This window comes from Pholis gunnellus, assembly GCF_910591455.1.
Source record: "Pholis gunnellus genome assembly, chromosome: 4".
Taxonomy (NCBI): Eukaryota; Metazoa; Chordata; class Actinopteri; order Perciformes; family Pholidae; genus Pholis; species Pholis gunnellus.
In genome coordinates this window covers 5,529,268-5,555,011 of record NC_136530.1, presented here as the reverse complement: position 1 = coordinate 5,555,011, position 25,744 = coordinate 5,529,268, and the positions used below count along the sequence as shown (strand labels likewise).

Sequence of the window (25,744 nt, the reverse complement as noted above, 5' to 3'; positions counted from 1 at the left end):
GAGAAGATTTTCAGCGGGATAAATACATTATTAATAAATCTATCTGGAATATGGGTTGCTGCTATGATAAGATAAATGCAGTAACCAAAGTTTTCCGGATGAAAATGGCGTAAATGTCCTATCTCGCTGAGATTACAGGCAGGCTTCGCACACACTGGGGGCGAAGAACCCATCCAGTATGCTGTACACGCTTATACGAGGGTCGCAGAGGTGCTGGAGCCAATCCCAGAGGACATCAGCAAAGCAGGAGGCTGTGACGTGGGTGAGAGACGGGGAGAGAATCAGCCTCTGACTAACTCTGTGTTAGTGCTTAGCACTCATGAAGCCTTTTAATAGTCAAAGTGATAAGCATTCTGTTGCTTTGGGAGAGTAAATTGAATTCCATGATGGACTTTTGAAGATATCGGTGTGGCGGTGCAACTGGATATGATGAGCAGAAAAAATTGGAGCCGCTCACAGATGCCTTGATTGAAAATCTTCAGACTCCACTAAACCTTCGAAAAATATCCTGGAAATGAAAAAAGCTCCCAGAGAGTAAGATGCTGCTTTGAATGATTAATTAGTCATGGCCCAAGTAAATTGTTGCCTGGTGAGTTTATGAAAAAAAAAGAGATGTATGTGTTTGTTTATTTATCAGGAATCTCATTTAAGAGAGCTGTAGATAAATGTCCATTAAAATGGGATTATATTCCAAGAGGGCTATATTTTAAATACATAGATAAGGGAAGTTGATTATAATAATTGCCGGACAAGGAGGCACAAAGAAAAAGGAAAGGATTAAAGAAATAAGTGAAATAAAGAGAGAAAAACAGTATAATAAAGTGACACTAATAAGTGATCTCACTCGTTTTCAGGCATTTTCACCAACAGCCTTCTTGTGCTCTACTTTCGAATTGTTAACTAATGTTTCTCCACGTCTCCTGAACATATAATACCCCGAGCTTGCATATCTCTCACACAAAATCCTATTAATTCCATATTGTCATCTTTTTTTATCTCCTCTCAGTGGCGGTCTAAAAGCACTTTGAATTGCCTTGCAGATGAAAGGTTCTGTACAGTTAAACTTGGCTGGCTTTGCCTTTCATGGGGCGCTCAGTTTGCAGCTTTGTATAGATAATCGGTTTAGCTGTATGGGGTGTCTCTCACATCAGGACCTTTTGATGGAGGCTACGTGACATTAACATGCTATGTATCTCACCTGCTTCTAAATAACTCCATCCATGTTTGAAAAAGTCAACCCGAGTCTGTGAAACGCTAATGAGGGATACTTATCACATATTCTAGTGATGCAAATGTCGATCGGCTATCATTAGGGTCTTGGAGAAAGGTCAACACCAAAGGGTGTCATGCAACCTTCCGCTACCACTTTCAATCGCGGGGGAAACTTGGATGAGTATTGATCAAACAGCCCGACATGAATGGTAGGTGGTTAAGTGCATGCTGATAAGTCTATTAAGCTTACTGTTAAATCTCCAGGAAGTCCTGTTACAGTGAGTCGGGCACTTCTGTGTGTGAGGTTTGGTTTCGAATCAAAAACTTTAGTTTGAGAGAAAACAGCTTTGGATATAAACTCAGATGGACGGCACGGTAGTCGCCTCACAACAAGAAGGTTCCGGGCTCAGATCGAGACCGTTGCCCGAGGGGAACAGCTGGAAGAAGAAGATATGAACTCGGATGTGGGTGTATTCTGAGAGAAAATAACTCACTCACACAAAGCATGGTGTCATAAAAGATAAACTCTGCTCACTGTAATAAAATAAGAGCTCAAGTATTTCCCTGTAAGTCAGCTAGTCCTCCAGGTATCTTTCCCCATTTATTGTTTGAAGGATTGGAGGTGTTTCCTCCATTTATTCTCAGCTGTTGACTTTAACAAAACATCTATTTACTTTAAATGTAAAACTATTGTTTGCCCTGTTGTAGTTCCTGTAATATGTACATCAGTCTCTTGCTCAGTTCATTTATATGCTCCACAAGGTTTATGAAAGATAAATCCAAGGGTAGATGTATTCTGTGGGCTGCTGAGGGCAGAGAGAGCTGTGTGAATATCATTATTGTCTATATAGCTACACTCACAATCACACACACACACGCACGCACACACACACACACACACACACACACACACACACACACACACACACACACACACACACACACACACACACACACACACACAAGAACACAGGCAAATTATCGGTCAGCTGTAATTAAAGGAAAAAAAAATAGTCTACCTGTTAAGGAGAGCATATAAATGCCAAACAGTTTTCCTTAACATGGCACTTGTTCATTATCATTTTATGAGCTGTGCATGCTGACTTGGCTGTTGGCCAGAGGGCCTGCTAGTTGTGATTGGATACTTACCCAGCCAGGGTCTACAGGACGCACACGCTGAAGCTACAAATCTCAATTGTGCAGGTATGTGTAATTACGAAAGTGATCCTCCATAGCTGAGAGTGAAAACAATGGACCAAATGTATGAAGATAAACACTATGCCAGTATACCAGTGTTTACCATATTTCATGAATAATCAGCAGTGATATGAGGCATGACGATTTTAAAACCATCTGCTCATGTCTGACTCTACTGGTTGTGCTATTTATACAGCTCTTTGCACGAGCAGGTTACTGCATTGTTTGAGGAAAATAAATGTGCAACAGTTGTTTTGCAATGATCAAAATGAGCGTAAACACAATTCACAATCTAGTTCTGCATAAATAAAGGCCCCTGAGATTCAGAGTTATGTAGGTGTAGGTGTAGTAGGTGTTATGACAATACATATGGTTTGCTTCTAGAAATCTCAAAATACACAACTGCTCATTCATCTTCTCTGACTTACTGTCCAGAGTCAATGTTACACAAGTCACCGATTCTGTTACTCTGCCAAAGATTCTCTCCCCAGCATGGCCAGATTAACCCTGTAGGGTGCCCCAAGGGGGAAAATGAGCCATGGGCTCCTGTTGATTGCCCTCCTCCCATTCTTTGTGAATTGTGTATGTACCAGGTGCAGCACACACAGCGAACTACCCATGGCAGACCAGTGCCTCTAAGCTGGATTACTGTCTGATCTATTTCGTCAGATAAAAACATGTTTTGGATTTTGGAAATTATTATCTATATTTTTTCCAATACATTTTTACTTTAGAACTTTACAACGCAGCCACTACTAGAATCTAATTCTAAATATAATACAATACTAATATTAGAGTAGCCTGATCTTCATCTGCAACTGAACAAACAAACAAAACAATGGAATGTTGATTTAGAATTTAAATGTCAACATTATGAATCAGGCTTTGAACTATTATAAAGCCCTACTTCATATTCTTTTTATTGATGAAGAGGGCACTCATTTTGCTATTTGTTGCTGTGAATTGATGGGGGTTTGCTTAATTAAAGTTGCCATGGCATATTGTGAAGGGAGGGAAGGGCCTCTAAAATGTCCATATAGCCTCAAGGCCTGAAGTTATTAAGGCGCTTTTGTCTATAGTGGTGTTGTATCGGTAACGTTAGTGCAAATAAATCCATTATGTATGGACAATATGTATGCTCTGTTTTCATATTGAGCACTTTTAATGCTTTAATCATTTCATGCTTGTGAGGCATGTTCTCACTCAGATGAGCAATTAATTAAATTGCCACAATTCAATTAACAAACAATGACTCCGGGGCATTCGCAGGGCTGTCTGGGTCCCTGGAGGCATTTCAAACCAAATAAATATCATGCCATAATGTTTTAATACATTTTTATATTCAAATATTTAGATTTTTGCTTCTCTGTATTTTCACTCCGTGAAAATGCAGCTTTGATTAAAAGTGCAGATTTAATTCTCAGTGAGGATAGAGAAAAGTTATTCCCTCCATCTGATACCAATTATTGTTAACAGCACTTTTCTCATCACTTTTGCTCATAGATTATTTGTGCGGTGCGGTGCTGATGTTGGTAGTGCTTGAAGAGGTGCTGTGCAAACAGAATGATAATATGAAAAATCATTAATAAGAGAACAGAGGAGTGAGTCTCTCAATCATCTGATGCCCTTCTGTCAGTGAATTGTTTTACAACAACAACAGTCCCACTTTATTTTCCATACTCCTGTTGTCTAATTCATCTCCCTGTGGATATCCTCTGAATTCTAACTTAGACAATTATTACAAAGAGTTCCAGCTCAGGGCTTTTAGTTTATTCATTACGTCATTGAAACATTCCATTGAAACAGCAAATCCACAAATGTGTCAGATAAAAGATCATGATTATGTCAGAGTTATGACAGAATACAGAGAGCCATCACATTCACAGAAGATCACATCATATTGTCAGTCTACTCAGTTACATGCTCCTTCAACATGTGATTTAACAGAAAAGCAAAGGCTGGTGTTGAAGTCAACGGACCGTCCATGGAGAAACGCAATGTTTGTATAAATGGCCTGGTTTGAATATTCTGCAAAAACCACACATCTGCAGCTGTAATATGAATTATAAATGATTCATTATGTTGCTCAATCTGACACATCTACCGCTATGAGAAAACTGCACCCAGATATATTCTGCATGTGTGCGTAATAGTGAGCATAAACATTTCTATTTGTGTGCATATAATACAGTATATGTGCTCAGCTCATGTGCGACCAGTGTAAGACGTGATGCGCAGGCGTATGAATCTAATTTGAATCCCCTTAATTCGTCAGGTTCCCTCGACAACAACATTTATCTCACTAACCACACACTTGTTCTACTGAACCATTTGACATGTTATATTGTTTACCACAACCACAGGAGGTCGATTTCAGTGCTCGCTTTGTTTTATTTTCCCAGTTTGCTTTTACTGAAACGACGTAAACAAGTGCACCATAGAACAAATACAAACACAGCAACTGGCCGACGCACTGGGTAACCCCCTCTTATACTCATATCCTCCATCCTCCTTTGAAACATATTGGTCACAATCTATTCTTGTTTTCTCTGAGTAAACCCCTCATCCATTCACAGTCAGAAAGTTTGATCAGTGAACTTCTCATGCATTGTGAGTGTCACGGACGGTTGATCCCACTCACGATGCCCATGCTGTGGCAAATGTTAATTGAGGTTGAGCTCATCACAGTCAAACCGCCTGAATGCTGCAACTATTTAAATCTCATGAGTGACATCCACACACATGACAGATTGCCAGAGAGCAGCAAACGAGGGAGGGAAAGAGAGAGAGACAGAGAAAGAGAGAGAGAGAGAGAGAGACGTACAGAGAGAAAGAGTCGTCGTATAACAAGCAAAGAATATTTGCTGAGGGAATCTCGGGAGCACGCAGTGAAAGTGGGCCACATCCCACTGGGTAGTCCATTATGATTATGTTGTTTTCAAAGACCAAAAACATGTGTTGACAGGGGTTGAGATGGATGCACCGTCATGGCAAACAACTTTGGATCAATAGTACTATAGGCAGCTTTCACTTATTTACTTTGTGAGTTAGTCATTCAACATCCAGGTCCGACATCCATTTGGACCAGCACGAGAACGGGCGGTGCCTCGGCCACTTTGGCCTTGCGATGCAGCAGATGAGTCAGGCTCCTGAAGGACGGCGTGGCGTGGAGGAGAAGTTCCTTGAGCCCGGCCCGAAACTCCCTGCGAATCAAGCAGTAGAGCACGGGGTTGAGGCAGCTGTTGGTGTGGGCCAAGCACACAGTCAGCGGGAAGGCGTAGGCCTGCACGTTGTAGAAGGCCTTGCTGAAGGGCACAAGGTCGAACTTTATGAGCACTCCCCACAGCGTCAGCGCCTGATTTGGAAGCCAGCACAGAAAAAAGGACAGAACCACGATGACGATGGATTTGGTCACTTTGGAGCGACGCCTTTGCCGGCCCTGCTCGACCTCTGGGCCCCCCGCACCCGCGATGCGTCGGCTGAGGATGAAGCGCACCAGCAGCAGGTAGCAGACGGTGATTATGATCAGAGGGATGAGGAAGCCCAGCAGGACCTTTTGCAGCTGGTAGAGACCCAAAAGAAGCTGTGGGTCCCAGCTGCCTGAGTCTGGGAAGCGCACCAGGCAAAGCTCCTCATCCGATACCTGGAAGCTGGTGGAGTAGATGGCGTGGGGCAAAGTGGCCAGCAGAGAGACAGCCCAGATGCCCAGGCTCGTCCACTTGGCTCTAGTGGCCGCAGCCCGCCGGCTGTGCATCTTCATCGCGGTGGAGATCGAGTAATAACGTGCCACGCTCATAGCGGTGAGGAAGAATACACTGGCGTACATGTTCATGGCGGTGACGGAGCTGACGATTTTGCACATCACACGGCCAAATGGCCAGCGGAAGTCCAGGGCCGTGTCCACCGCCCAGAAAGGTAAAGTCAGAACAAACTGGAGGTCTGTGACGGCCAGCCCCATCACAAAGCAGTTGATGGACGACTGCTTCTGCTTGTACCGCGAGTGCAGCAGATACAGAGCCAGCGAGTTGCCTACCAGCCCGAGTGCACAGACTATGGAGTAGACACATGCTATCATCACACGCACCACCAGACTGGAGCCGTCGCCTTGAAAATCCATGATGGATTCCCTGGAGAGGAGCTGCAGCCAGCAGTGTAGCGACAGGTTGCTGGTGGAGCCGCCACTACAGTTTCCGGTGTTGTCCTCCTGTAGTATCTGCTGCTCACATGGCTCTGGAGCCAGTGTTTGAACTCCAGTCTCATTCAGCTGCATGGTCGGACTCTCCTGTTCTCATATCACTTTGGACATTAAAGTTTGACAGCCATGTGTTAGAAGGAGAGATGAAAATGTCTGTGATGATAGCTTTGTGAGCATTTTCCTGGTGTATCTGTGTCAGGTAATCTCCTGCTGCGACACAGATCCTCTGCCACGATTATCCTATTCTCCTCTCTCCACGACTACTCACGGATCTGCGCGCAACGTCCGTTTATAGGTTCCACGTGAACGCGCAGAGCTCAGTCGCGCTCATCAACTCACCAGCCAGATTATTGGACCAGAGCAAATTCCCACATCAAAGTCTCCCAGCACGTCCGTCAGCAGTGAATCTAAATGTGTTTTTCATGACACCGGCACCTTCCGAATACTCATGTGCCGCTTTTAAAAGCGAGCTTTTGGGGACGTGGAAACAATTGCGCGCGTAAAATATAAAAAGGAGAGGAGAAGACAACTGCATGAGCTGAATTCCGACTGTGTATTAACACTCACAGTCCTGCGTTTGATGTTCTCACTCACATGTGAAGAGGAGGTGATAGGGGTAAGAAATGTTGGAAGATTTGAAAGATTTAGAGGATGACGCTATGACCCGTTTGTAAAAGAACCAACTCTCTGGATACTGCGCAAAAGATATCAGGAATTTCTCTTGCCCTTTCTCTCTGTTTTTCACAAATCCCGTCTGTTACAACTTGGAGGAAGGGGGAAGGTCTGTGGCGTCTCTGCAACTGTTATATGCATCACGAAAATAAAAGAAAGTAAAGATTATATTGCCAACACCGCAACTAATATTAATAATAGGTCCTAAACATGAACAAATGTTTTGTAAATGCCTTTGATTATATATATTAGAAATTACAACAAAACTCACTAAGGAATTGTATTTGTATTATTTTGATTATTTCAAATCATCAAGTTGCTTTACACACAAGAGTGAATAGAATTTTGCCGAATTTCTCATCAATAGAAGTCTAAATATAATAAAGGGAGTTATTTACAAACAAGGTTGAAACATTAAGAAATTGACAAATTATTTTTACTACTTTGTGTATCTGTGTCTCTAGATTTCTCCTAAATCCACCAAAAGTTATTATTATATTAGGCCTCATTTGCATATTTAAACATGTATGAGGAGAGGGAGCGGCGTTAGTGAGAACAAAGCAGTGAATCAGAGAAATAAAACATTAGTTACTAATTGTTTCAGGGCAGGGCAGGCGTCATCCTCGCTGGCCCTTCACCTACGCTCAGAAACGTTATGAACACAGACACCATCACACACTGGGTCAAAAGTGATGATTCAGAGATTATTTTGGCATCAGTGTATGCTCAGCATATTATACATTTAAAGGTCGTTTTCTTGAAATAACTTCTTTCCCAGAAATCTCCACTTTCTTTTTTGACCAAACTTTCCAGTTTCATTCCTATCTATATTCAGAAAGTTTTCACAGTGGAGTTTGTTCATATATCATTCATGGCCTGATTTATAAAACATTATACTCCTTAAAACATGGTGAAAATGGATTTCTAATGGCTGTTGACAGTATTTTCTGATTGGAGTGATACCAGAGATATCCAAAATTCCTTCTGTAAAATCCTTTGAACTCTGATACGTCAACAAGATGAAACAAGACCTGGCTTTATCCAATGTTTAGATTGTTGTTATGGAAATATATGCAGGTTTGCACATATTCAATAAGGTAATGCCTCATTTGCATATTTAAACATCAAATAATGTGTAAAACAAAAATAATTCCTAATGTATATAATCAACTGGGGAAGTTTCATGGTCATATCTACTATATATTTATTTTTACCTTATTCAGCTGGGGTATCTCCCCTTAATAACTAAATAATAATTTGTAGTTTTCTGTCAATCTGGATTGTAATAAAATGCTTCCTTTACCAAGTGATGTGCTGCAAAATCACAAATGTAATCAAAATTCTCTTTACTTCAGTTCTTGTTGGCTTCCAGCCGGCATCAACAGAAACATGCTGCTTTAAGCTGATATTGTCCAACAGTGAAGTCCAGGTAAAGACTTCAGAATAAGTAACAGTTTCAAACAAAATAGAGATAGTCCACAGACTATAACAAATATTACTGGTGTGTTACCCTCTTACTGTTTTTGGAGTCACTTCCCTTGTCTGTAAGTAATCCCTCCCTGTAAGTTTTTGAGCAAATTAAAAAGACATGAGTGGATAAAAAAGAAAATCTGTACTGTCTTAATCCGTGACCCAGTTCTTGACAGTTTAACAACCCTTAAACCACCAAATGCAGGAGCACTGACAGTATGCCTGGTTTAATGTTCTAAGCGTTTAAACCTGTGCTGTAGAATAATTCTGAGCAGACTGCTTACTAAGCACCTGACATTTCACAGATTGCATACCAGCGACTCCGAGTTATTATGCGGCTGTCAAGGACACCTCACATTGACGCTGTGATCGAAATGTGGATAAGGCCTTCAGTAGTTGAAATGAAAAATCTGTAAATGTATTTTCCTTTTTGTCCCCTTCTTTTGTGGTATCAAGTGTTAGCATTGTAACCCTTCTATTAGGCTCTCCAAGTTACTTCTGCAGATTCTGCACATTGGAAAATGAATGGACTTCTTTGGGTTTCTGGGTTTTCATGAACTGAAAATACACTGTGACAACTCCCATAACCTGCTTTATTGTCTATTTTACCGAAAATAGGACCATCATTTACGAAATAAACATCATACTGAAGGAGACTTGAAACTAGCGATTGAGACCATAAACTCATGTTTACAATGTTTACTGAGGTAATAAATCAAGAGAGAAGTAGTCATTTTCTCATAGACTTCTATAAAATCGGACTTCTTTTTGCATCCAGAGGAGTCGCCCCCTGATGGCCATTAGAGAGAAGAAATTGTAAAGGTACTTCAGCATTGGCTTCACTATTCAGACCCAGGGGATGCCATCTCCCTCAATACTGAATCAATTTAAAAAAATGTTGTCCTCATTGTTCACTTAAACACAAAAACATGGGAAAATATGGGTCCAGGTTGAAAAACACTGAAGTTAAAGAGAACAAAGCATGATGATTGCGCCTTCTGCCAAGAGATCAACATGATACAAGGTTGGTGCCTCAGGTCACGCAAAAAGGTGGGCTTCAACTTTAGCAAAGATCCGGGTCCAGCAGGAATCCTTGGGAGGAGCTGTCTAATCTCGGACAGGCCACGAAGGCATAACCTCTACTCTTGAAGATAGGAAACAAGGGCCAGCAGCCTGAAGTGAGCGGACCAGAAGAAAGATTCATAAACGTCTCACAAGTAGAATATTATGAATGTTTATTGATACAGTACTTTTCAAAAACAAACCAAGAGCAATCAAACAAGGATAAGAAGCAGAAAGGGTAAAAATAAAGTAAGGAACAGGGCGCTTTGTGGACCATAACACCACTACTGCTATCATCTGTTGAGGCAACAAGTTGTTGTGATGATTCAGGGTTCAGGGGAGAGGGGTTGTTTAGGCTGTCTGGATTGATCATGCAAATTTCAACGCAGTGACTAAGCAAACTGTATGACACAACCTTTTGTTGATGATATTGGAGTGAACCCTGTCTTACTGACACACAAGACAAGGACATGTCTTTGACAAGGACATGTCTTTGTTTGTTTATCCTACAGCATAGAATCATTAAAACAATTAGATGGATACGTTTTGGTGCTGACTGTCTGCTTGAATGAATGAGCAGTTCTGTTGTCCCAGCGGGGGCCAGAGATAATTCCAACAGCATATCGACACATTTTTTGATGATGGTATAAAAATCTCCCATTGGAGCATTTGGTTACCAGTTCACTGAGCTGGTGAATGATTAGTATTCCCGGGTGGATAAAGAACAATTTCAGATTGTCATATGCTAATATTTGGTGTTCTCTGCTGTGAGACATTCACGTAAGACCAGACATCTCCTCCTGAATTCAGAGTGCTTTGAGGACCATTCATGTTTTTTTTAAACCCCTTTTGCTTCTCTCCTTTGTTCAGAACATGTAAGATTAATTTGATATTTTCTCCAACATTTTAAACTCTATTTAATAATTTAAGAGATTTACACAATAATTAGTTCATACTGAAATGGAGTACCAGAACTACCTCTAAGTCTTGTCTTTGAGCTCCTTGGTATAATTCTGCTGCCATCACAGATTGCACCGACATTTGTACTTTCAGAATTTGTAAACCCTGACGTGACACCGTCATTTATGGAGCTTTCTGAGGTTCAGTTTTAGTGCCAAGTGGAGCCATCGGCCGTGACACAGTGCCCGGTTAACAAAACCTTCTTCTGTTTGCACTGTTGCGCGTTTGTGTGTTGACTCACCCGCACCACCACACACTACTCCCCTGTCCAAATGCACCTTTAAGATGCCGTGTCTAAGCTGAGCAGAAATGTGTTTTGTTTGTAATGATTCATTTGCCCACGGGAAAGCTAAAGTGCTCTATCTAGGTGGTCTGCTGAACAGCAATCTTTTGGACGAAAATGGACAGTAATTATCTGAAAAAAGGCCCACAGAAATTGTCGTCTTGGATATTACAATAAAAGAACATGTACTTTACTAAATTAAAGAACCAGAAGATTTCAGTTGGCAAGAAGTAGAAAAAAATAAAAATAAAAATCAGTCTCGCTTATTTATTTCAACAACCATTAAACATATTCGTCTTAACAGGGTTGAGCTATAAATATTGTGTGTGTTAAATTAACTCTTTAAGTCTCAGAGTGTACCAATAATACATAACGTATACCTTCGTAAGGTGACTGGATCCAAAGCTGATTTAAAATGCTCCCCATTCACAGCGAGGTGTCTGCTCTGCTAACGTTTTACAGTACTCGCCCTGCCTACACACCTGACATAGTGATTAGAGGCAGAAGTAATTGAAGTGACTTCCAGACATCTTCAGACCGTCTGTGCCTTCAGAATTTATTTAGATATCTCACTCCAAGCTGCTGTGCTTTTTTAAGGATAGAATCCATGCCTTGGTAAAAAAATGTGCTGTCAGGGGCAATTTTTTATCTTCAACAAAATACTGCTGCAACAACTTTCTGTGGAGACATTCTCCAGAAATTAAACAATGCTGATGATATTTTCCTTGATATTGCTTTTGACAGAGCAATAGGCACTGTACGTCTTATTGATTGTGGGTGAAGATCTGGCGCATGAAGAACTGTTTAATCCTCCTTTGAGGCGAATTTCTAATAAATAAGTATGTGCACAGATTAATGCATCATGGAACAGTGCTTTTGATTTAACTTATTGTGATCCATGTGGTTTTAGATGAGCTACCACATTGTCTGTATAAAGCTGTACACAACAACACCACACAACACAACACCTGGGTTTGTATGAAGAGAATACAGAATTGTAGCAGCAGGTCTTTTGGCCAGTAAATGCTGTAGAACATGCTGTTTTCGTCATTCTATCCATAAATAGCCAGTTTTGACCAGTGTTGTATTACATTATTGGAATAGAAGAAGCCAAAGACAAATCTCCAAGATTGTGAACGGTAAATGTAACATGATCTAATGTAGATTTATGTGGCTGATCTGTTTTCTATGCTTGGAATATTCACTTATGGACCCTTAAATCCCACCGTTTAATTCATACTTTAATACTCTTTCTATTCTATAGTCACTACCACAAACTAAAGGTAACCACAGTATGAATTACATGCAGCCAACTTGTTTCTGGGTAAAAAGTAAATTTAATTCAGAGCCCTTCATAATCAGACAATTAATATATGCCAGGGCAATGTCACTTATAATTTCCTGTGCTGATGTATGCCTTGGGTCGAGTATTGGAGAGGTTGTCCACCGCTGATATATATATAGTATTTTAATTTTGTCCTCCCAGCTTCAGAAGCTGGGAGGAGAGAAGAGCATGGAGAAGAGCAGGATGTTAGAAATTAGCAGTTAGCTCCAATTCAGCCATTGCAAACCCCATCAACAGGGGTTCTGATCCTGAATCTTGGCTGACTTAAAGTTGTTAGTTTGTAGGTTTTTTTCTCTGACCAAAGACTGTACATTTTGATAGTATGGACCCAGTAGTAGAGGTGAAATGCTAACCCCTATTTCTTTGGAGCATGTGACCACCAGGCATTACACATTGCACTTTTATAACCAGCTCTACAGTAATACTACAAACCACAAAGGTGATTCTGATGTTAATTCAACAACCAAATGAGCTCATCTGAAAGTGTCTTATCCTGACATTTCATGCACTCCCTATATTGCTCGATGTTTTCAAATCAGTGCTGCAGCAGAAAAGCACATTGAACCATGCCTAAAAAACAAAACAAGAAACGTGTTTAGTTGGGTGCTTTATTTCCCTCTTACTTCCTTTGAAGTTGGAAAAAACAATTCTGTTAAAAAGAAAGTTTGGAGGTCCTCAGGAATCCTCCACCAAACAAGTAACACATAAAGTGTTTCTGGGTCGGCATTGCACCTTGAAAGAGAAAGTCCATTATGTAGATTAAAAAAGAAGATGCTGGCTCTATCTGGTCGACACTCAGTCTTCCCATTATTCCCTTATGACTCACAAACTCAGTTGGAGCCGAGACTCCTTCCCGGCTCCCAAGGGATTTGGTTAATCAAAAAGATGGGTTGAAGTGCTGATTAACAACGCTGGTGGTCAATCACTCTGATTAGAGAAAAAAAAACAAGACAGAGTAAAGAAGAAGGGGGACGGACAGAGGTCAGAGATAGAGAGACGGCGAGTCAACCAGCTCACACATCATCAGTTCATACTGTCACAGAGTATATTGTGTGTTATTAGTTTCATACAAGACTAATGATGACTGAGATTAGAATTGATTAACGTATTGTTTCCTTTAAATGAGTAGTTTTACAGAACAAACAATCCTAATTCTGTCCTCTGCAGACAGTTGATACTTATTAGTATGCAATTCGAAGACCTGATATAATATTTATTAATAGCTGCCAACGCTGGCAGCTATTAATAAACTGAACGGTGACAATCAATCGGGTTCCCAGTGATTAGAGGAATGAAACCCTCCGGCCACGTAGAATAATCATTCATTAATCACACATAAAAGTAAAAGAAAAACGAGAATTTAATGTGTCGAAAAATGTATGTTGGTGGGATCTGATTTGATCTTCTATTAAACCACAAAAGTTAAACTATTAGCAGGTAAAACTCAACAGCTCTGTCTTACACTTGAGTCAACTTAAAGCCAATGCATGCAAGGAACATACAGTTGCTTTCATTTGTAGATATTAGTAGACAAAAAATATTATAAAGGGGAGCCCGAGAGAGAAGTTCGAACCCCTGCATGTCGGTCTGCTGGTCTGTCGAGTGGTCCGCCAAGTATCACCAGCCAGTACATTGTGTTTAGTGCTAATTTGCAAATGTTAGCATGCTAACACGCTCAGCTAAGATGGAGAACACTGTAAACAATAGCATATTAGTATTGTCGTTGTGAGCATATTAGCATGCAGATGTTAGCATTTAGCTCAAAGCACCGCTGTGTCTATAAGTGCAACCTCACAGAGCAGCTAGCATAGCTGTAGACTCTTTCAATGTGTCCCAAATCACGTCCTTGTTCACTCATTCACTGCTCTCTATGTATACAATTCTTAGTTTAGTGAGCACTGAAGTCTAAAGTAAAAGTGTAAAGTATTTTTTTACTGTTGGCTCAATGTTTAATCTCCATAAAGTGAGAGTTGTGAGAGCAGGCGACAACCTCCAGTTGACACTTGCCATCTTCTCCGTCTCTGCCTTCCACCGGTAACCCCGCTTAACATAACAATGCTATGAATTGTGGGTAAGCGTCCACTTCTTCTATAAAGTCTATGATGAAAACCTTATAAGGTATTGCAGGAGTTGTAAAATTCCCTTTCATATATTGCCCTTCACGTCAGTTTTGATACATTATGAAACACAGATCTATTCTTAAAAGCCTTTCCATTATTTAAAGTTTCCATTATTTAAGGTGTTTAAAAATTCAGAGTTTTTAAATGTTATGTCTCGTTATAAGCCAATTCCACAATAGTGCGTTTCATGTGCCTTGCAGGATTGTTATTATAAATCCACCTATCAGGGATGTTGCAATATCTTCCAGTTTTAGGATTATTCTTGTTTCTTTATTTTGTTTGGTCAAAAAGTTTCTACAGTGGCTCATTTAATCACAGAATCGACTCTCCGGTCCTCCTTTGAAGTCTAGCTGACCACACAAAATGCCAACCTAGTCATGTCAGACCTTTAGATGAAATTCTGGCCACAGTGGCAGCGAGCATGAGAACACTTTCACCCCACCAATGTGTGGTCTACACACTGACAAGCCAGACACAGTGAAAGCTGTGGACACAAGCTACAGCCTGTCTTCAACAAATAAATAGATCAACATGTAAATTATTGGGTAAGAAGTCTGAGTCGTGAGATAAGAGGTCATCTGTGCTACCTTTGGCCCAGTTTTCCGCTGTCTTCCTATCTGTCTCCATTGACATCAAACCTACTGTACTCGACATTTGAGTAGAGCTTGTCTAGACGTTGGATCGTATCTTTTCGGGCGCTGTCAGGGGAATTATTGCACTGTGCGCTTTGAGTTGCTTTATATTCATAAAAGCTCTAAAATTGAACAGACAAAATGAAAATCTGCAGTACTTTGAGCCCACTGATCTCGTTTTGACATTTTTTATTTGTGGCAGTTTTTATCAAGGACTTCATCCAGACAGTTCCAATAACTTCTTCAATGAAAACATGCTTTCAAAATCCTTCGACATTTTACAAATTATCCATTGAGATCAAAACTGTACACATGATCACAGCTCTATTTGCCCAGCTTTTTTTTGACAGTCTCAAACAAACTAATTCTCCCTGGCATTTTATCAAAGCCAGGAGGCAATTTTAGTGTAAGATTCAAAATCCATATACTGATATAAAACAGTATCACAAATAAGGAAAAGACATACAGACTGAATATTACGATATTAAAGGCAAAAAAGGATTCATTTAAACCTGATCTCCCTGTCTCTGTAAACAGTAGCCCCAGATAATTTCCTGCTCTGCTATCAGGAGGAGGACGATTCACGCAGCAATAATTTATTAATTACATTTACATGTCATCCGCATGTGGTCGCAGCCTGGCAGAGCGATGGGGATCAAAGGTCAAAGAAGCTATGTGACCAGTAATTGGGTCCACTTGGTAATGACCCATCCTGTCTTGCTGACTGCTGTTTAGAGCCATGGGCTCCACACTGGACTGGTCTGGGTTCACTCCCAGCTTTCCCATCATGGTAGTAATATCTTCCAATCCCCGGTCTCCTGGGAGATGCCGGTGCAGAGGCTCCGATTCATCCTCAGCGGGGAAAAGGGATTCAGTGACAGGCAGCACACGGGAAGCCTGTAGGTTCTGCAGAGACCGTGACTGGACTGTGTGAGAATAAGACACAGAGAGAAAGAAAGACAAGTTCAAGCCTCCATGGACATGCATCTGCATGTTATTACCATGTTTTCTTTGTTGGCACTTCACCTTTGTGTGTTGTCGTGAGTACATCAAATTTAAACCTAAAGACAATAAAGTGTAGCTTAACCCCAAAACACTTCAGCTGAAAAAACGTGTTGTTGATGGATTCAGGTCCTAATCTTGACATTTAGTATTTAAATTCTACATATTGCGTTATAAATATGCATGACAACCGCCCTATACTGGTTGAAACCCGGCTATTGCGATTGAAAAAACTCCTATAAACCTCCTATAAAACAAACGTCTCCTGAGGAGAGAGGCGTATTAGGGAAGAGTAGCTGATGCCCTTTCAATTAGCCTGTAAATCGCCTATGCTAGCAAAGTTAATCGCTAGAATACACATATCCCAGCCTTGCAGCTCAAATTCACAAATGTTCACACTGTATTTTGTTACTATAAACTGACCTTCTACAGCACTTACCTAACCATAATCATAACAATAGTCAGCATGCTAACCATTAGCATGAGCTAATTGAAAGGGTTATGGATATCATGAACAGTTAAAACAGTAAAGTCCAGCTACATGTTAAAGTAACAAAGACAGCAGTTTATGTGATGCAATTTATGTTCTGTAACTAGCATTAAAATCAGCAAGGAACAAGCCAGCTAGATAACTAGCCAGCCCTTAAATGATTAAAATTGAACACACAAAGGATTGTGCTGTGCTATGATTGTAATGCTACACTGGCATACAGAAAATGAGCTGACTGGGTGCGTCTTATCCTCCCATCCCATCCAGGCGACAACCTCCGGTTTTAAAGAGTGAAGCCAATGCAGAAGTCTCTTAAAACTTGCATTCTCTCTACTGACCAACAGGGGGCGACTCCTCCGGATGCAAAAAAAGTCTATGAGAAAATGACTCTACTTCTCTCTTGATTTATTACCTCAGTAAACATTGTAAACATGAGTTTATGTTCTCAATCGCTAGTTTCAAGTCTCCTTCAATACAGCGTGATATTCATTTAGTAAATTATGGTCCCATTTGGAGTCAAATAGACCATAAAGAGTAGTATGCTTTAGGACGGGGCCTAAAGCGTACCCTAGTGACGTAGAGAGCTGTATCCACCGAGCTGCAGGCTTCATAACATCAGTCCACAAACCAATGGGTGACGTCATGATTACTACGTCCACTTCTTATACACAGTTTCATGCTCTTGAGACATTTTTTTAGATTTCCAGGTCAGAGGCACTTCAGCCCAAACTCTTTAGTGTGTAGCTCTTTCGGGTTTAGTTACCCTTTAAAATACTCTAAAAACTACTGGTAACATACCATTAAGCACTCAGGGAAAGTGCAGCATCAATAGCTTTTTCAAAGCCGTCAAACAGCTCATGGGAACAAATTACACCTCTGTGCTTTGAAAATCCTGACCTTGCCTCATAATTTGAAATTGACAGTTTGTAGGGTGTGTGCCAATAAATCTAATGATAAAGTAATAATCCTTGGTAATTCGTCAGAAGCTATTGACACAGCAATAGCTTCATAACCGTTATGATAATACATGGCCTTGGTTCTCTGTGCGTTGGCGCTAAAGATTTAAGTCAAAAGCAAATCCTCAGACAGGCCGAGCAGGCTTTGTGGCTCTGCACAACAAACTCCTCTGATGTTACAGAGAGGTGCTGGATTAGTTGGCTGGCGGGCGAACAAAGTTATTTGGCACTGAAGGTGACTCACTTCTGACTGGACTGAAGTCTCCCTGGCTGACCTTGGCGTCAGAGAAAGGCTTGAGGCTGGGGAACAGGATCAGTGAGAAGGAGAGCAGAAGCACCTGAGAATGTGATAAAAAAGGGAAGACAGTCAGAGAAAGGACGACGCTGAAAGAAAGGTGGTGCTTGAAAATCAGTTGGTTCTACACCGTTGAACTTTTCTTATTGCTGGTGGTTTGGATATTCCCTCTCTGAATATGCTTTTTATGCAATGCTCAGAGGAACCGGGAATCCTTTTCTAGCTGTGCCTTTCTTGCAAAGCAAAGAACTCTGCAACTGGAAGCTGAGACTCATTCATATTTATAAAAGTTACATTTTTTTTATTCTTCCGTACTCATTTCGCCTCAGGTCTTGCACCTTTATTCCATTGGAGCGATCAAAGGCAATACATGGCTTCTGTTCAGACAGAGAAAGGGGAATGTGCATTTTTTTAATCCTTCGTGCCGTTTTGTCCTCTGTGCACATCTGTGCACATCTAGATCAGCCTTTCTTGATGATTAATCCAGCTATGACAGTTGTTGCTATTTGGCTTGCTAAGACATGATGTTGTTTTTAAACGGTGAGACAAATGGATTGTCAGGGTGCATTTACAAAGTGGACGTCCGTACCAGTACACATGTCCCAGTCTGGGCCGGCTTGTTAGAGGTATTCATGACCATGGCCTGCAGCCTACGCAACTGTTCCATTAGTGACCTGCAGAGAGGATTGGAAAAGGACATAAATAGATGAAAAGACAAACATAAATAGTTGGATTAACGGGGGTTGGAGAGAACAAGAGGTTGAGGTAAGACATTAAAGGCTGTTTCTGTGTGGAAGACATGTCATAATGTCAGGAAATGGAAAATAAGATGTTTTTTAAATCTCTCACATGTTGCATTTCTGCAGCTGGGACACCTTCCTCTGCAGCTCCTGGTTGTGTGCATTGCAGGCAGCCATCCTAGAGGAGATGATAAGTACAGGGTGAAATCCCTCACAGACAAAAGAATAATATAAATATCTCACTTGGTTTAATACAGCAAAAAATAAACCATGCCTCGAACTTTTCCATTAAAGCTCCATTGAGCAATATACAGCATAGTTTATAGCCACATTGTTCAGGGAGATATTTAAAATGACCTCTCTCGTTCAGGAAGTGATTTATTTCGGTGATTTCACACATTTCAGTCCAATATTTAATAATAGCCTTCACTTTTCACGACTGACACATATTTACAGTACCATAGGTCTTATATTAAATTCCCACCTGTTCAGCACCTGACTCCTAAAACTCACAATTCACTGCTCACATTACATTTTGAAGATAAAATGGATTTCTTATCTGAAGCAAGTTCTGGATCTGCAAGCTGATGTTTTAGAAAATATTTTCAGCATTTTTGTCTGTAACGGCCCACGTTTGGACGACGGCTAAGCCCTCTGGGGGTCAGGGGCTATTATATTTCTGTGGTAGCCAGCGGATATCCGGGCCAAGACTTCCTGCTCCGTGCGCTGCTCATTGTTTACGGTCCGATTACCAACTTCAGATGCGAGAGTGAAAGACTGGAGTTGGAGTCGAGAGACGACGTGTGCATCCGGATTGTGACGGCCCGAACAGAGACGGTAAATATGGCGAGGGAGGTTAACGACATTACGAACAAAATCAAACCAGGGAGTCGTGGTTTCATGGAATTGCAGGCACATCAGGATGCCACAAGGTGACTTTCATAATGAATTGAAATGTTTAGCTTATTGAATATGTTGTTCAAACATGGAAAAACAATCATAATTTCTGCTGTGACTCTCTCACCTGCTCTCCAGCCCATCGATATACTCCTTCTTCTTCTTCCTGCTCTCCTGAGCAGACTGCTTATTGCGAATCTTTCTGCGTATTTTCTTCAGAATCCTTTCTTCGTACTGGATTGACAGGGGAACAAACATTTTCATTTTGAGCCCCGACAAGATAAAACTCTGCGAGCCGATAATTGTCTTTCATTGTTTGAAGTATTGGTAGCAGTTTACCTTTGTTAGAGGTAGTTGGCTGGGTAGAGTCACCCCCTCCTTCACCAAAAGCTTTTTCTCATCTTCATTGAGAATCAACTCTTGAATGGACTGTTGGGATGGGAGTGGGGGCTGGTGGTGAAATATGAATACTAATATTAAATGTGATTACATTTTCTGTCTGCCCCCACATCTCTTCCACCTCTACCCCTCTCTCTCTCTCGCTCTCTCTCTCACTCTCTCCTTCTTAGAGCCTCACAGGAAGTAATTAAATGAGTGCGGACTATCAGGCCACCTTGATCACACTCATTTCACGGCTACCTCAAAGCAATTACGGTGTGAGAAAGTGGCATTCTGCCACTCTCTCCTTCATCTTATGAGACTGCGCTGCGGAGATGGGATCAATACCTGGAGTGCGTTGAAATCCACACCACCGCACACCGTCACGTTTCAGAAGCAAAAACAATTATTCTGCTTTTGGTGATCATGCGTTTCCAATTGATATACATCATCCCTTAGGGAATATTGTCTTTGGGAATAAAATGATTGTGACAGATGTTTATTTTATATGGTGAGGCATGGGGTGGCGAGGTGTTGCAGTGGTTAGCGCTGTTGCCTCACAGCTAGAAGGCTCTGGATGAAGGGTTGTCTAAGATAATGGATGCATGCCGCTCCATAATACTCTCTTTCCACGAAATGCAATTTAGTAATCCATCCACTCCCATGCTTCCGTTTGGAGTACAATTGATTGATAAAGCTTTATTATCGACTGGTCGCCTCGAATTGTCTTATTTAGTGTTCGGTTGTACTCAGCTCCACCTTCTCGTGTCACTTGTGTTCCAAAAAAACAAACTGGCGACAGCTAAAATGCTGAACTCGAGGCTTCAAAACAGCATTCCATAAAGTCAATGGGGGAAAGCCATGGTGACTACGTCCATTTCTTATATACAGTCTTTGATCCACACTTTAAAGAGGTCATATCTTAAAAAATCATAAAGGAGCAATGGGGAAGTTAAGAAAGTCCAGCAAACCTCCCTGTAAATGAAAGCTTTAAAATAAGAATAAGGCCTCACCCCTTGGTGAGTCCATAGTTTCATCAAGTGTTTTCGCCGAAATACAAATGCACACACCCACTGACTCACAAAAAAGTTTAACAACAGGTCCTGAGGATGAGTCGAGCAGTCAAAGAAAGAAACCAAACACTGATAAGACACTATATCTTTCCCACCTACTCTCGCTGTACCATCCCTACCGGCAGACTCCACCACAACTAGGATACACTTACGGGCTCTGATGTGCCCGACAGCAGCAGATCCTTGACAGTTAGCGGGAAGCCAGAAGACAAGTGTGGCCGTTGTACATCAGAAGGATATTGCGTAATCCTCGTCTTGCCCGTTGGGATTCTGGCCTCCCAGCCATCTGCACCCACACAGACACAAGGATACACATAATGCATTGTCATTGTTTGGATGCTGGGGTAAACAACAACAACAAAAGAGAAATTACATTTGGAGCCTGAATGTTACGCAACTACCAATTATTCTGTTTGGCTCCCGAAATGTGTGCTTTTCATGAATAACATTTGTGTCTGTGAGTGTTTCAATTCTCTTGTAGACAGTAACAAATACTGTGTGTGATCTTACTTCATCTTCAGTGATAAAAGAGATCCAAGGCTTCATGTGCAAAAGATGTGACTGAAATGTCACATTCACAATTTGTTTTTCATTGATCATTCTCTGCTCACAACCACAGGAAACAATTTTATATAATCAGAATAAAATGAAGCTGTTAGGCCTTTAAGGGGAGACCTCCCGAGGTTGATACGTATTTTTGTATTACCAGTTAGCTTAAATAATATTTTTTAATATGCAAATAAGGCATTGTGTTGTTTTTTTTATATGTGCCAATTTGCATAAATGTCCAAAGCAAAAATCGGAATAAAGCCAGTTTCAAAAGTCCTGTTTCATTTTGAGGACATTTTAGAGTAGTGGGTTTTTACTGACATGTACATCTCTTTGCAGCACTCAATAAATCAGAAAATACTGTCAAGAGCCATAAAACATCCATTTTCACTGTGTTTTTTGGGAAACATGATGAAAATGTGTATGTAAGTGCCACTGAAGTGGAGTTTTCGGGCTCAGAGTATGAGGGAAAACGTCCTTTAAAAGATATGTATTGTACAATTCTACACATTTTGCAAGATACTACAGGGGGTAAAAGAGCGAATAGATATCACCATGAAACTTCCCTATTCCATTACTTATATTAAGACAGTTTTCCTTGTATCACAAGTATTCTGAAATTGTATGTGTAAATAAGCAAATGAGGCATTATCTAATGCAAAATGTTGGCAAATTTAGGAGAATTCTACAGACATAAATAGGCAAAGTATTAAAATAAACTAAACATTTTAGGACATCTCTTTGACTCTAACTTGTGACAATTTAAATACCAAACAACATTTAAATCAAATAACAAAACAACATGTAGATTTATCAATAATGAACATAATCAATAGCTGCACCCTTAGATGTTATAATGTGGCCCATTACAAATGTTTTTCTCATGGATATATGTGACTCACTGAGATCAGTGGAGACGCTGGCTTCGAGGCCTGCCTTGGTTTGTGGCCTCCCACCGAAATACTGCGCGGCCCCGGGGGGACTCTCGGGACGCTGAGGGCTGTCCATCTGGTCTGAGGGAGGGTCCTCACTGATCCCACTGTCACTGGGAGAAGAGGGCCACAGAGGCGAGCCCGACACAGAATCACTTCCACTCAGGAGGGCTTTGAGGAAGTCATCGTCGGCCTTTCCCGCCGGCTGCAGCATCTGCTGGTTGAAAACCCTAAAGAGCTATCATTAGTCTGTCTGTGTGAGACGACAACGCGGCGAGAGATGGCACAGTCTTTTAAAAACACAGACCCACAGAGCATGTCGAGGAGGAACCATACATCACACACACAAAGCAAACATCTTTTTGAAAAATGTACGAGTGACATTAGAGACGCCACAGTCTCACGCACATTTGGGTCTTGGACTGGCCAGGTGTGATGGTTGCCATGGCGTCCCGTTTCCTCGTGACGGAGGATTCCGTCGTTTTGATCAAACAGCCAGTCGAGCAGCTCAATGCCATCACAACCCTGAAATGAGATCATGACATTTAATCGCACTGTTTTTAGAAAGAAAGACGACAACAATATAAAAGGTTTCATATGACTGCCACAGCTGGGGTCTGCTTTTTGCTGCCAACCGTTCTCCACGATCCTCCCCGAACTATGAAATATGTTGCCCCAATCTGTCCAGATATCTCTATGTCTGTAAATATTTCACCGGGTAGACTGCTGTTCGTGCCCCGTGTGAAACGACAAGTCGACATTGATTTATTTGTCACGTAACGTTCGTACTTAATTAACGCCACTTCTAGTTATTTTAACCCAAACCACGATCTTTTCCGAAAAAGTAGTTTTGTTGCCTCAAACTAACTATTTCACCATTTTTTCCCTAAACTTAACCAAGTGGTTTTGTTGCCTAAACATAATTAAATAGTTTACTGTGAAGACGGAAGTTTATTTCTAAAAGACTGTCTGCATGTAACGTGTAACCAGAATTCACACTTGTTGCTGGACTTTTGTAGGAAAACGCACGGAAAATCTAAGTTTTTCTCAAGATATCATACAAACTGTTGTATGAGGATATGTTGGCTATCAAACTACGGCGCAATATATAATATTTGGTTATTTACCTGATCTTGGAAGTGCTCCATAGTTTTCTTGCTTCAGTGGAAAACCAAAAAGGCCCCTAAAACAACAGAGATTCAGCCAAAATATATATTTTTACTCTGTTGTGAAGTAGTTTTGTCTCCACTACTAAAGAGCCTCCACTGTATCTCTGAGCTCTTCTTCTCTGGTCCAAAGTTTAAACTCCAGCCCAACACACCCAGCCAACGAGCTTACTTTGTCCCCATTGGCTACGGGGAGATATAATCTGATTGGTAGCCAAGAGTACACAACTAAGGGACTTCACAAGTTGGTCTATCTGGAGACGGAGGACATGAAGTCTCCACTAAGATGTAAAACACCACGAGGGTCAAAGTCTGATGTTTATTTTCCTCTTGTTTTTTTGATAGCTTATTGACAGAGGGATAGCTCTGACCTTTGGCATATATTCATAACACAATGGTAATACAATGGCCACGGTCTAGAGAAAGAAAACACGGCACTGGTTTTATAAATATTATAGAATAAGGCATTTCTGCCAAAGAGCACTGTTTATTAGATTACACACACACTTATGTATGTGTATCAAATCATATTGGTTAATTGACAATGTTTTATCTTTAATTGTTTTGTAAAGTAAATAAATGATGAGACAGTTTACATATTAGTGTTTTATGCCAGTTCTTGTGGAAATTGTTTCTTAAGGGAATCATTTATTTATAAGTGGGACTAATCAAAAGCAACCTGAGGTCTCTTAAGCACAAATGAGCCTGGTGGCTTAAAAACATGAATGTACTTAATGAAAACATAATTACACAGAAGCAATTTGCACCTTCTCTTTTATCGTTTTATAATTTGTTTGAGGGTTTCATTATTTTTTTTCTCTAAAGCTTCAAAGCACAGAGTTCAACAAGTACACAAAAAAACCTTCATCATAGAGAAGACCCGAAAGCACAAAAACATCCATCAATGTAGTTATAGAGGAAGGATGCTGTGAATTTTCCATGTTATGGTGAAAGAAAGAAGACAAAATAGAACAAGATAACAGCAGTGTTTGAGCTTTTTTAATTTGGCCATTGAGAGATTTGTCACCACCTGCAAAAAATTACAGAATTTTTGTATTTACTAATTTTCCTTTTTCTGAAATGCCCATGAAAAGGTAGACTGAATTACCCCCCCCCCCCCAGCATGACCACCACAAATCAATTGGGAGAAATGCTGCAATAGAAATCTTCATGATCTTGCCAATGAGGCACAGAGTCACCTCAGAATCACCACTTCTTTCTGTTCCACCAAACTCTCCCCCTCACTTCCTCTCTGAGCTCACTGCCATGTAAGAAGGTGGAATGAGGTCACTGCCTGTAATCATCATTTGATCAGAGTTACTGATGACATGCTTTGCAGTCCTAGAAGGCAATAAGTTCATTTGACTTGGTGGCATGGATCTGCTGCTGGGAAGGCGGCAGCACAGCATGATAAATAAAAAGTGGAAGAAGCATAGCAAACAACCTCAGCAGGGAGGATGAAACAGAGTGGAGCCAGAGGAGGTGGAGGAGCAGCAGCTAAGCAGTGTCAGTGAATATAAGCGCTGAGATTTGATTGGTGCGATAAGACTGTCAGCTGACACAGCACAGAGTTAGAGCGTCTTGCCGAGGCTAGTCTGTTGAGTTTTCATAAAAGACGCATTATGTAATCGTTATTGCTTCATTATCTGATGAAGGAAGGTTCCAAAGGGCGAAAAGCTCTGTAATTACTCCACAAGCTGATTTTGAAAACTTCGACTCTGAGAAGCAGCTCGGTGAGAGGACATGTTCAATACAAACACAGAGTGAGTTTCATGGTGGAAACTTCATATTGATGCCCACTTATCTCTCACGGTCTGTGTGTGTTTGTCACTGACTCCCAGTGTCTCCACTGCAGGAATCCCCCCCAACGATGTTCTGGCATTTATTTTAATTTGAACTTTTTTTCGGTTGTGAAGTTTTGATCATTGTAATTTTGAAATGCAACAGTAATTGTTCAATAGCATGAACACAGACAATTATGATGCATACTAGAAGGTGTGTTACGAAGTACAACTTATTAATATAAGTGACTGTTTTTGCTGTGACTCCAAGAGTGTCAGTGTCAATCGGTCGGTCGGTCCACCACGTTGGTAAGACAGAAATATCTCAACAACTTCT

General features: G+C 40.9%; 2 protein-coding genes across 2 annotated transcripts; both read right to left on the bottom strand.

Annotated features, from left to right (window-relative positions):
* Positions 1–5,464: 5,464 nt before the first annotated feature.
* Positions 5,465–6,679, bottom strand: rxfp3.2b (relaxin family peptide receptor 3.2b; the record flags this gene model as incomplete). The annotated part of the gene is made up of 1 exon (XM_079157845.1): positions 5,465–6,679. The coding sequence occupies one exon, from the start codon at positions 6,677–6,679 to the stop codon at positions 5,465–5,467; it is 1,215 nt and encodes a 404-aa protein (XP_079013971.1).
* An 8,627-nt stretch (positions 6,680–15,306) lies between these two features.
* creb3l3a (cAMP responsive element binding protein 3-like 3a) lies at positions 15,307–23,725 on the bottom strand. The gene is made up of 10 exons (XM_079158633.1): positions 23,588–23,725; positions 22,869–22,985; positions 22,431–22,674; positions 21,132–21,265; positions 19,868–19,978; positions 19,656–19,762; positions 18,741–18,809; positions 18,481–18,565; positions 17,841–17,934; positions 15,307–16,074 (listed from the first exon to the last, which is right to left on the bottom strand). The coding sequence occupies exons 1-10, from the start codon at positions 23,606–23,608 to the stop codon at positions 15,758–15,760; spliced, it is 1,299 nt and encodes a 432-aa protein (XP_079014759.1). The 5' UTR covers positions 23,609–23,725; the 3' UTR covers positions 15,307–15,757.
* Positions 23,726–25,744: the final 2,019 nt, after the last annotated feature.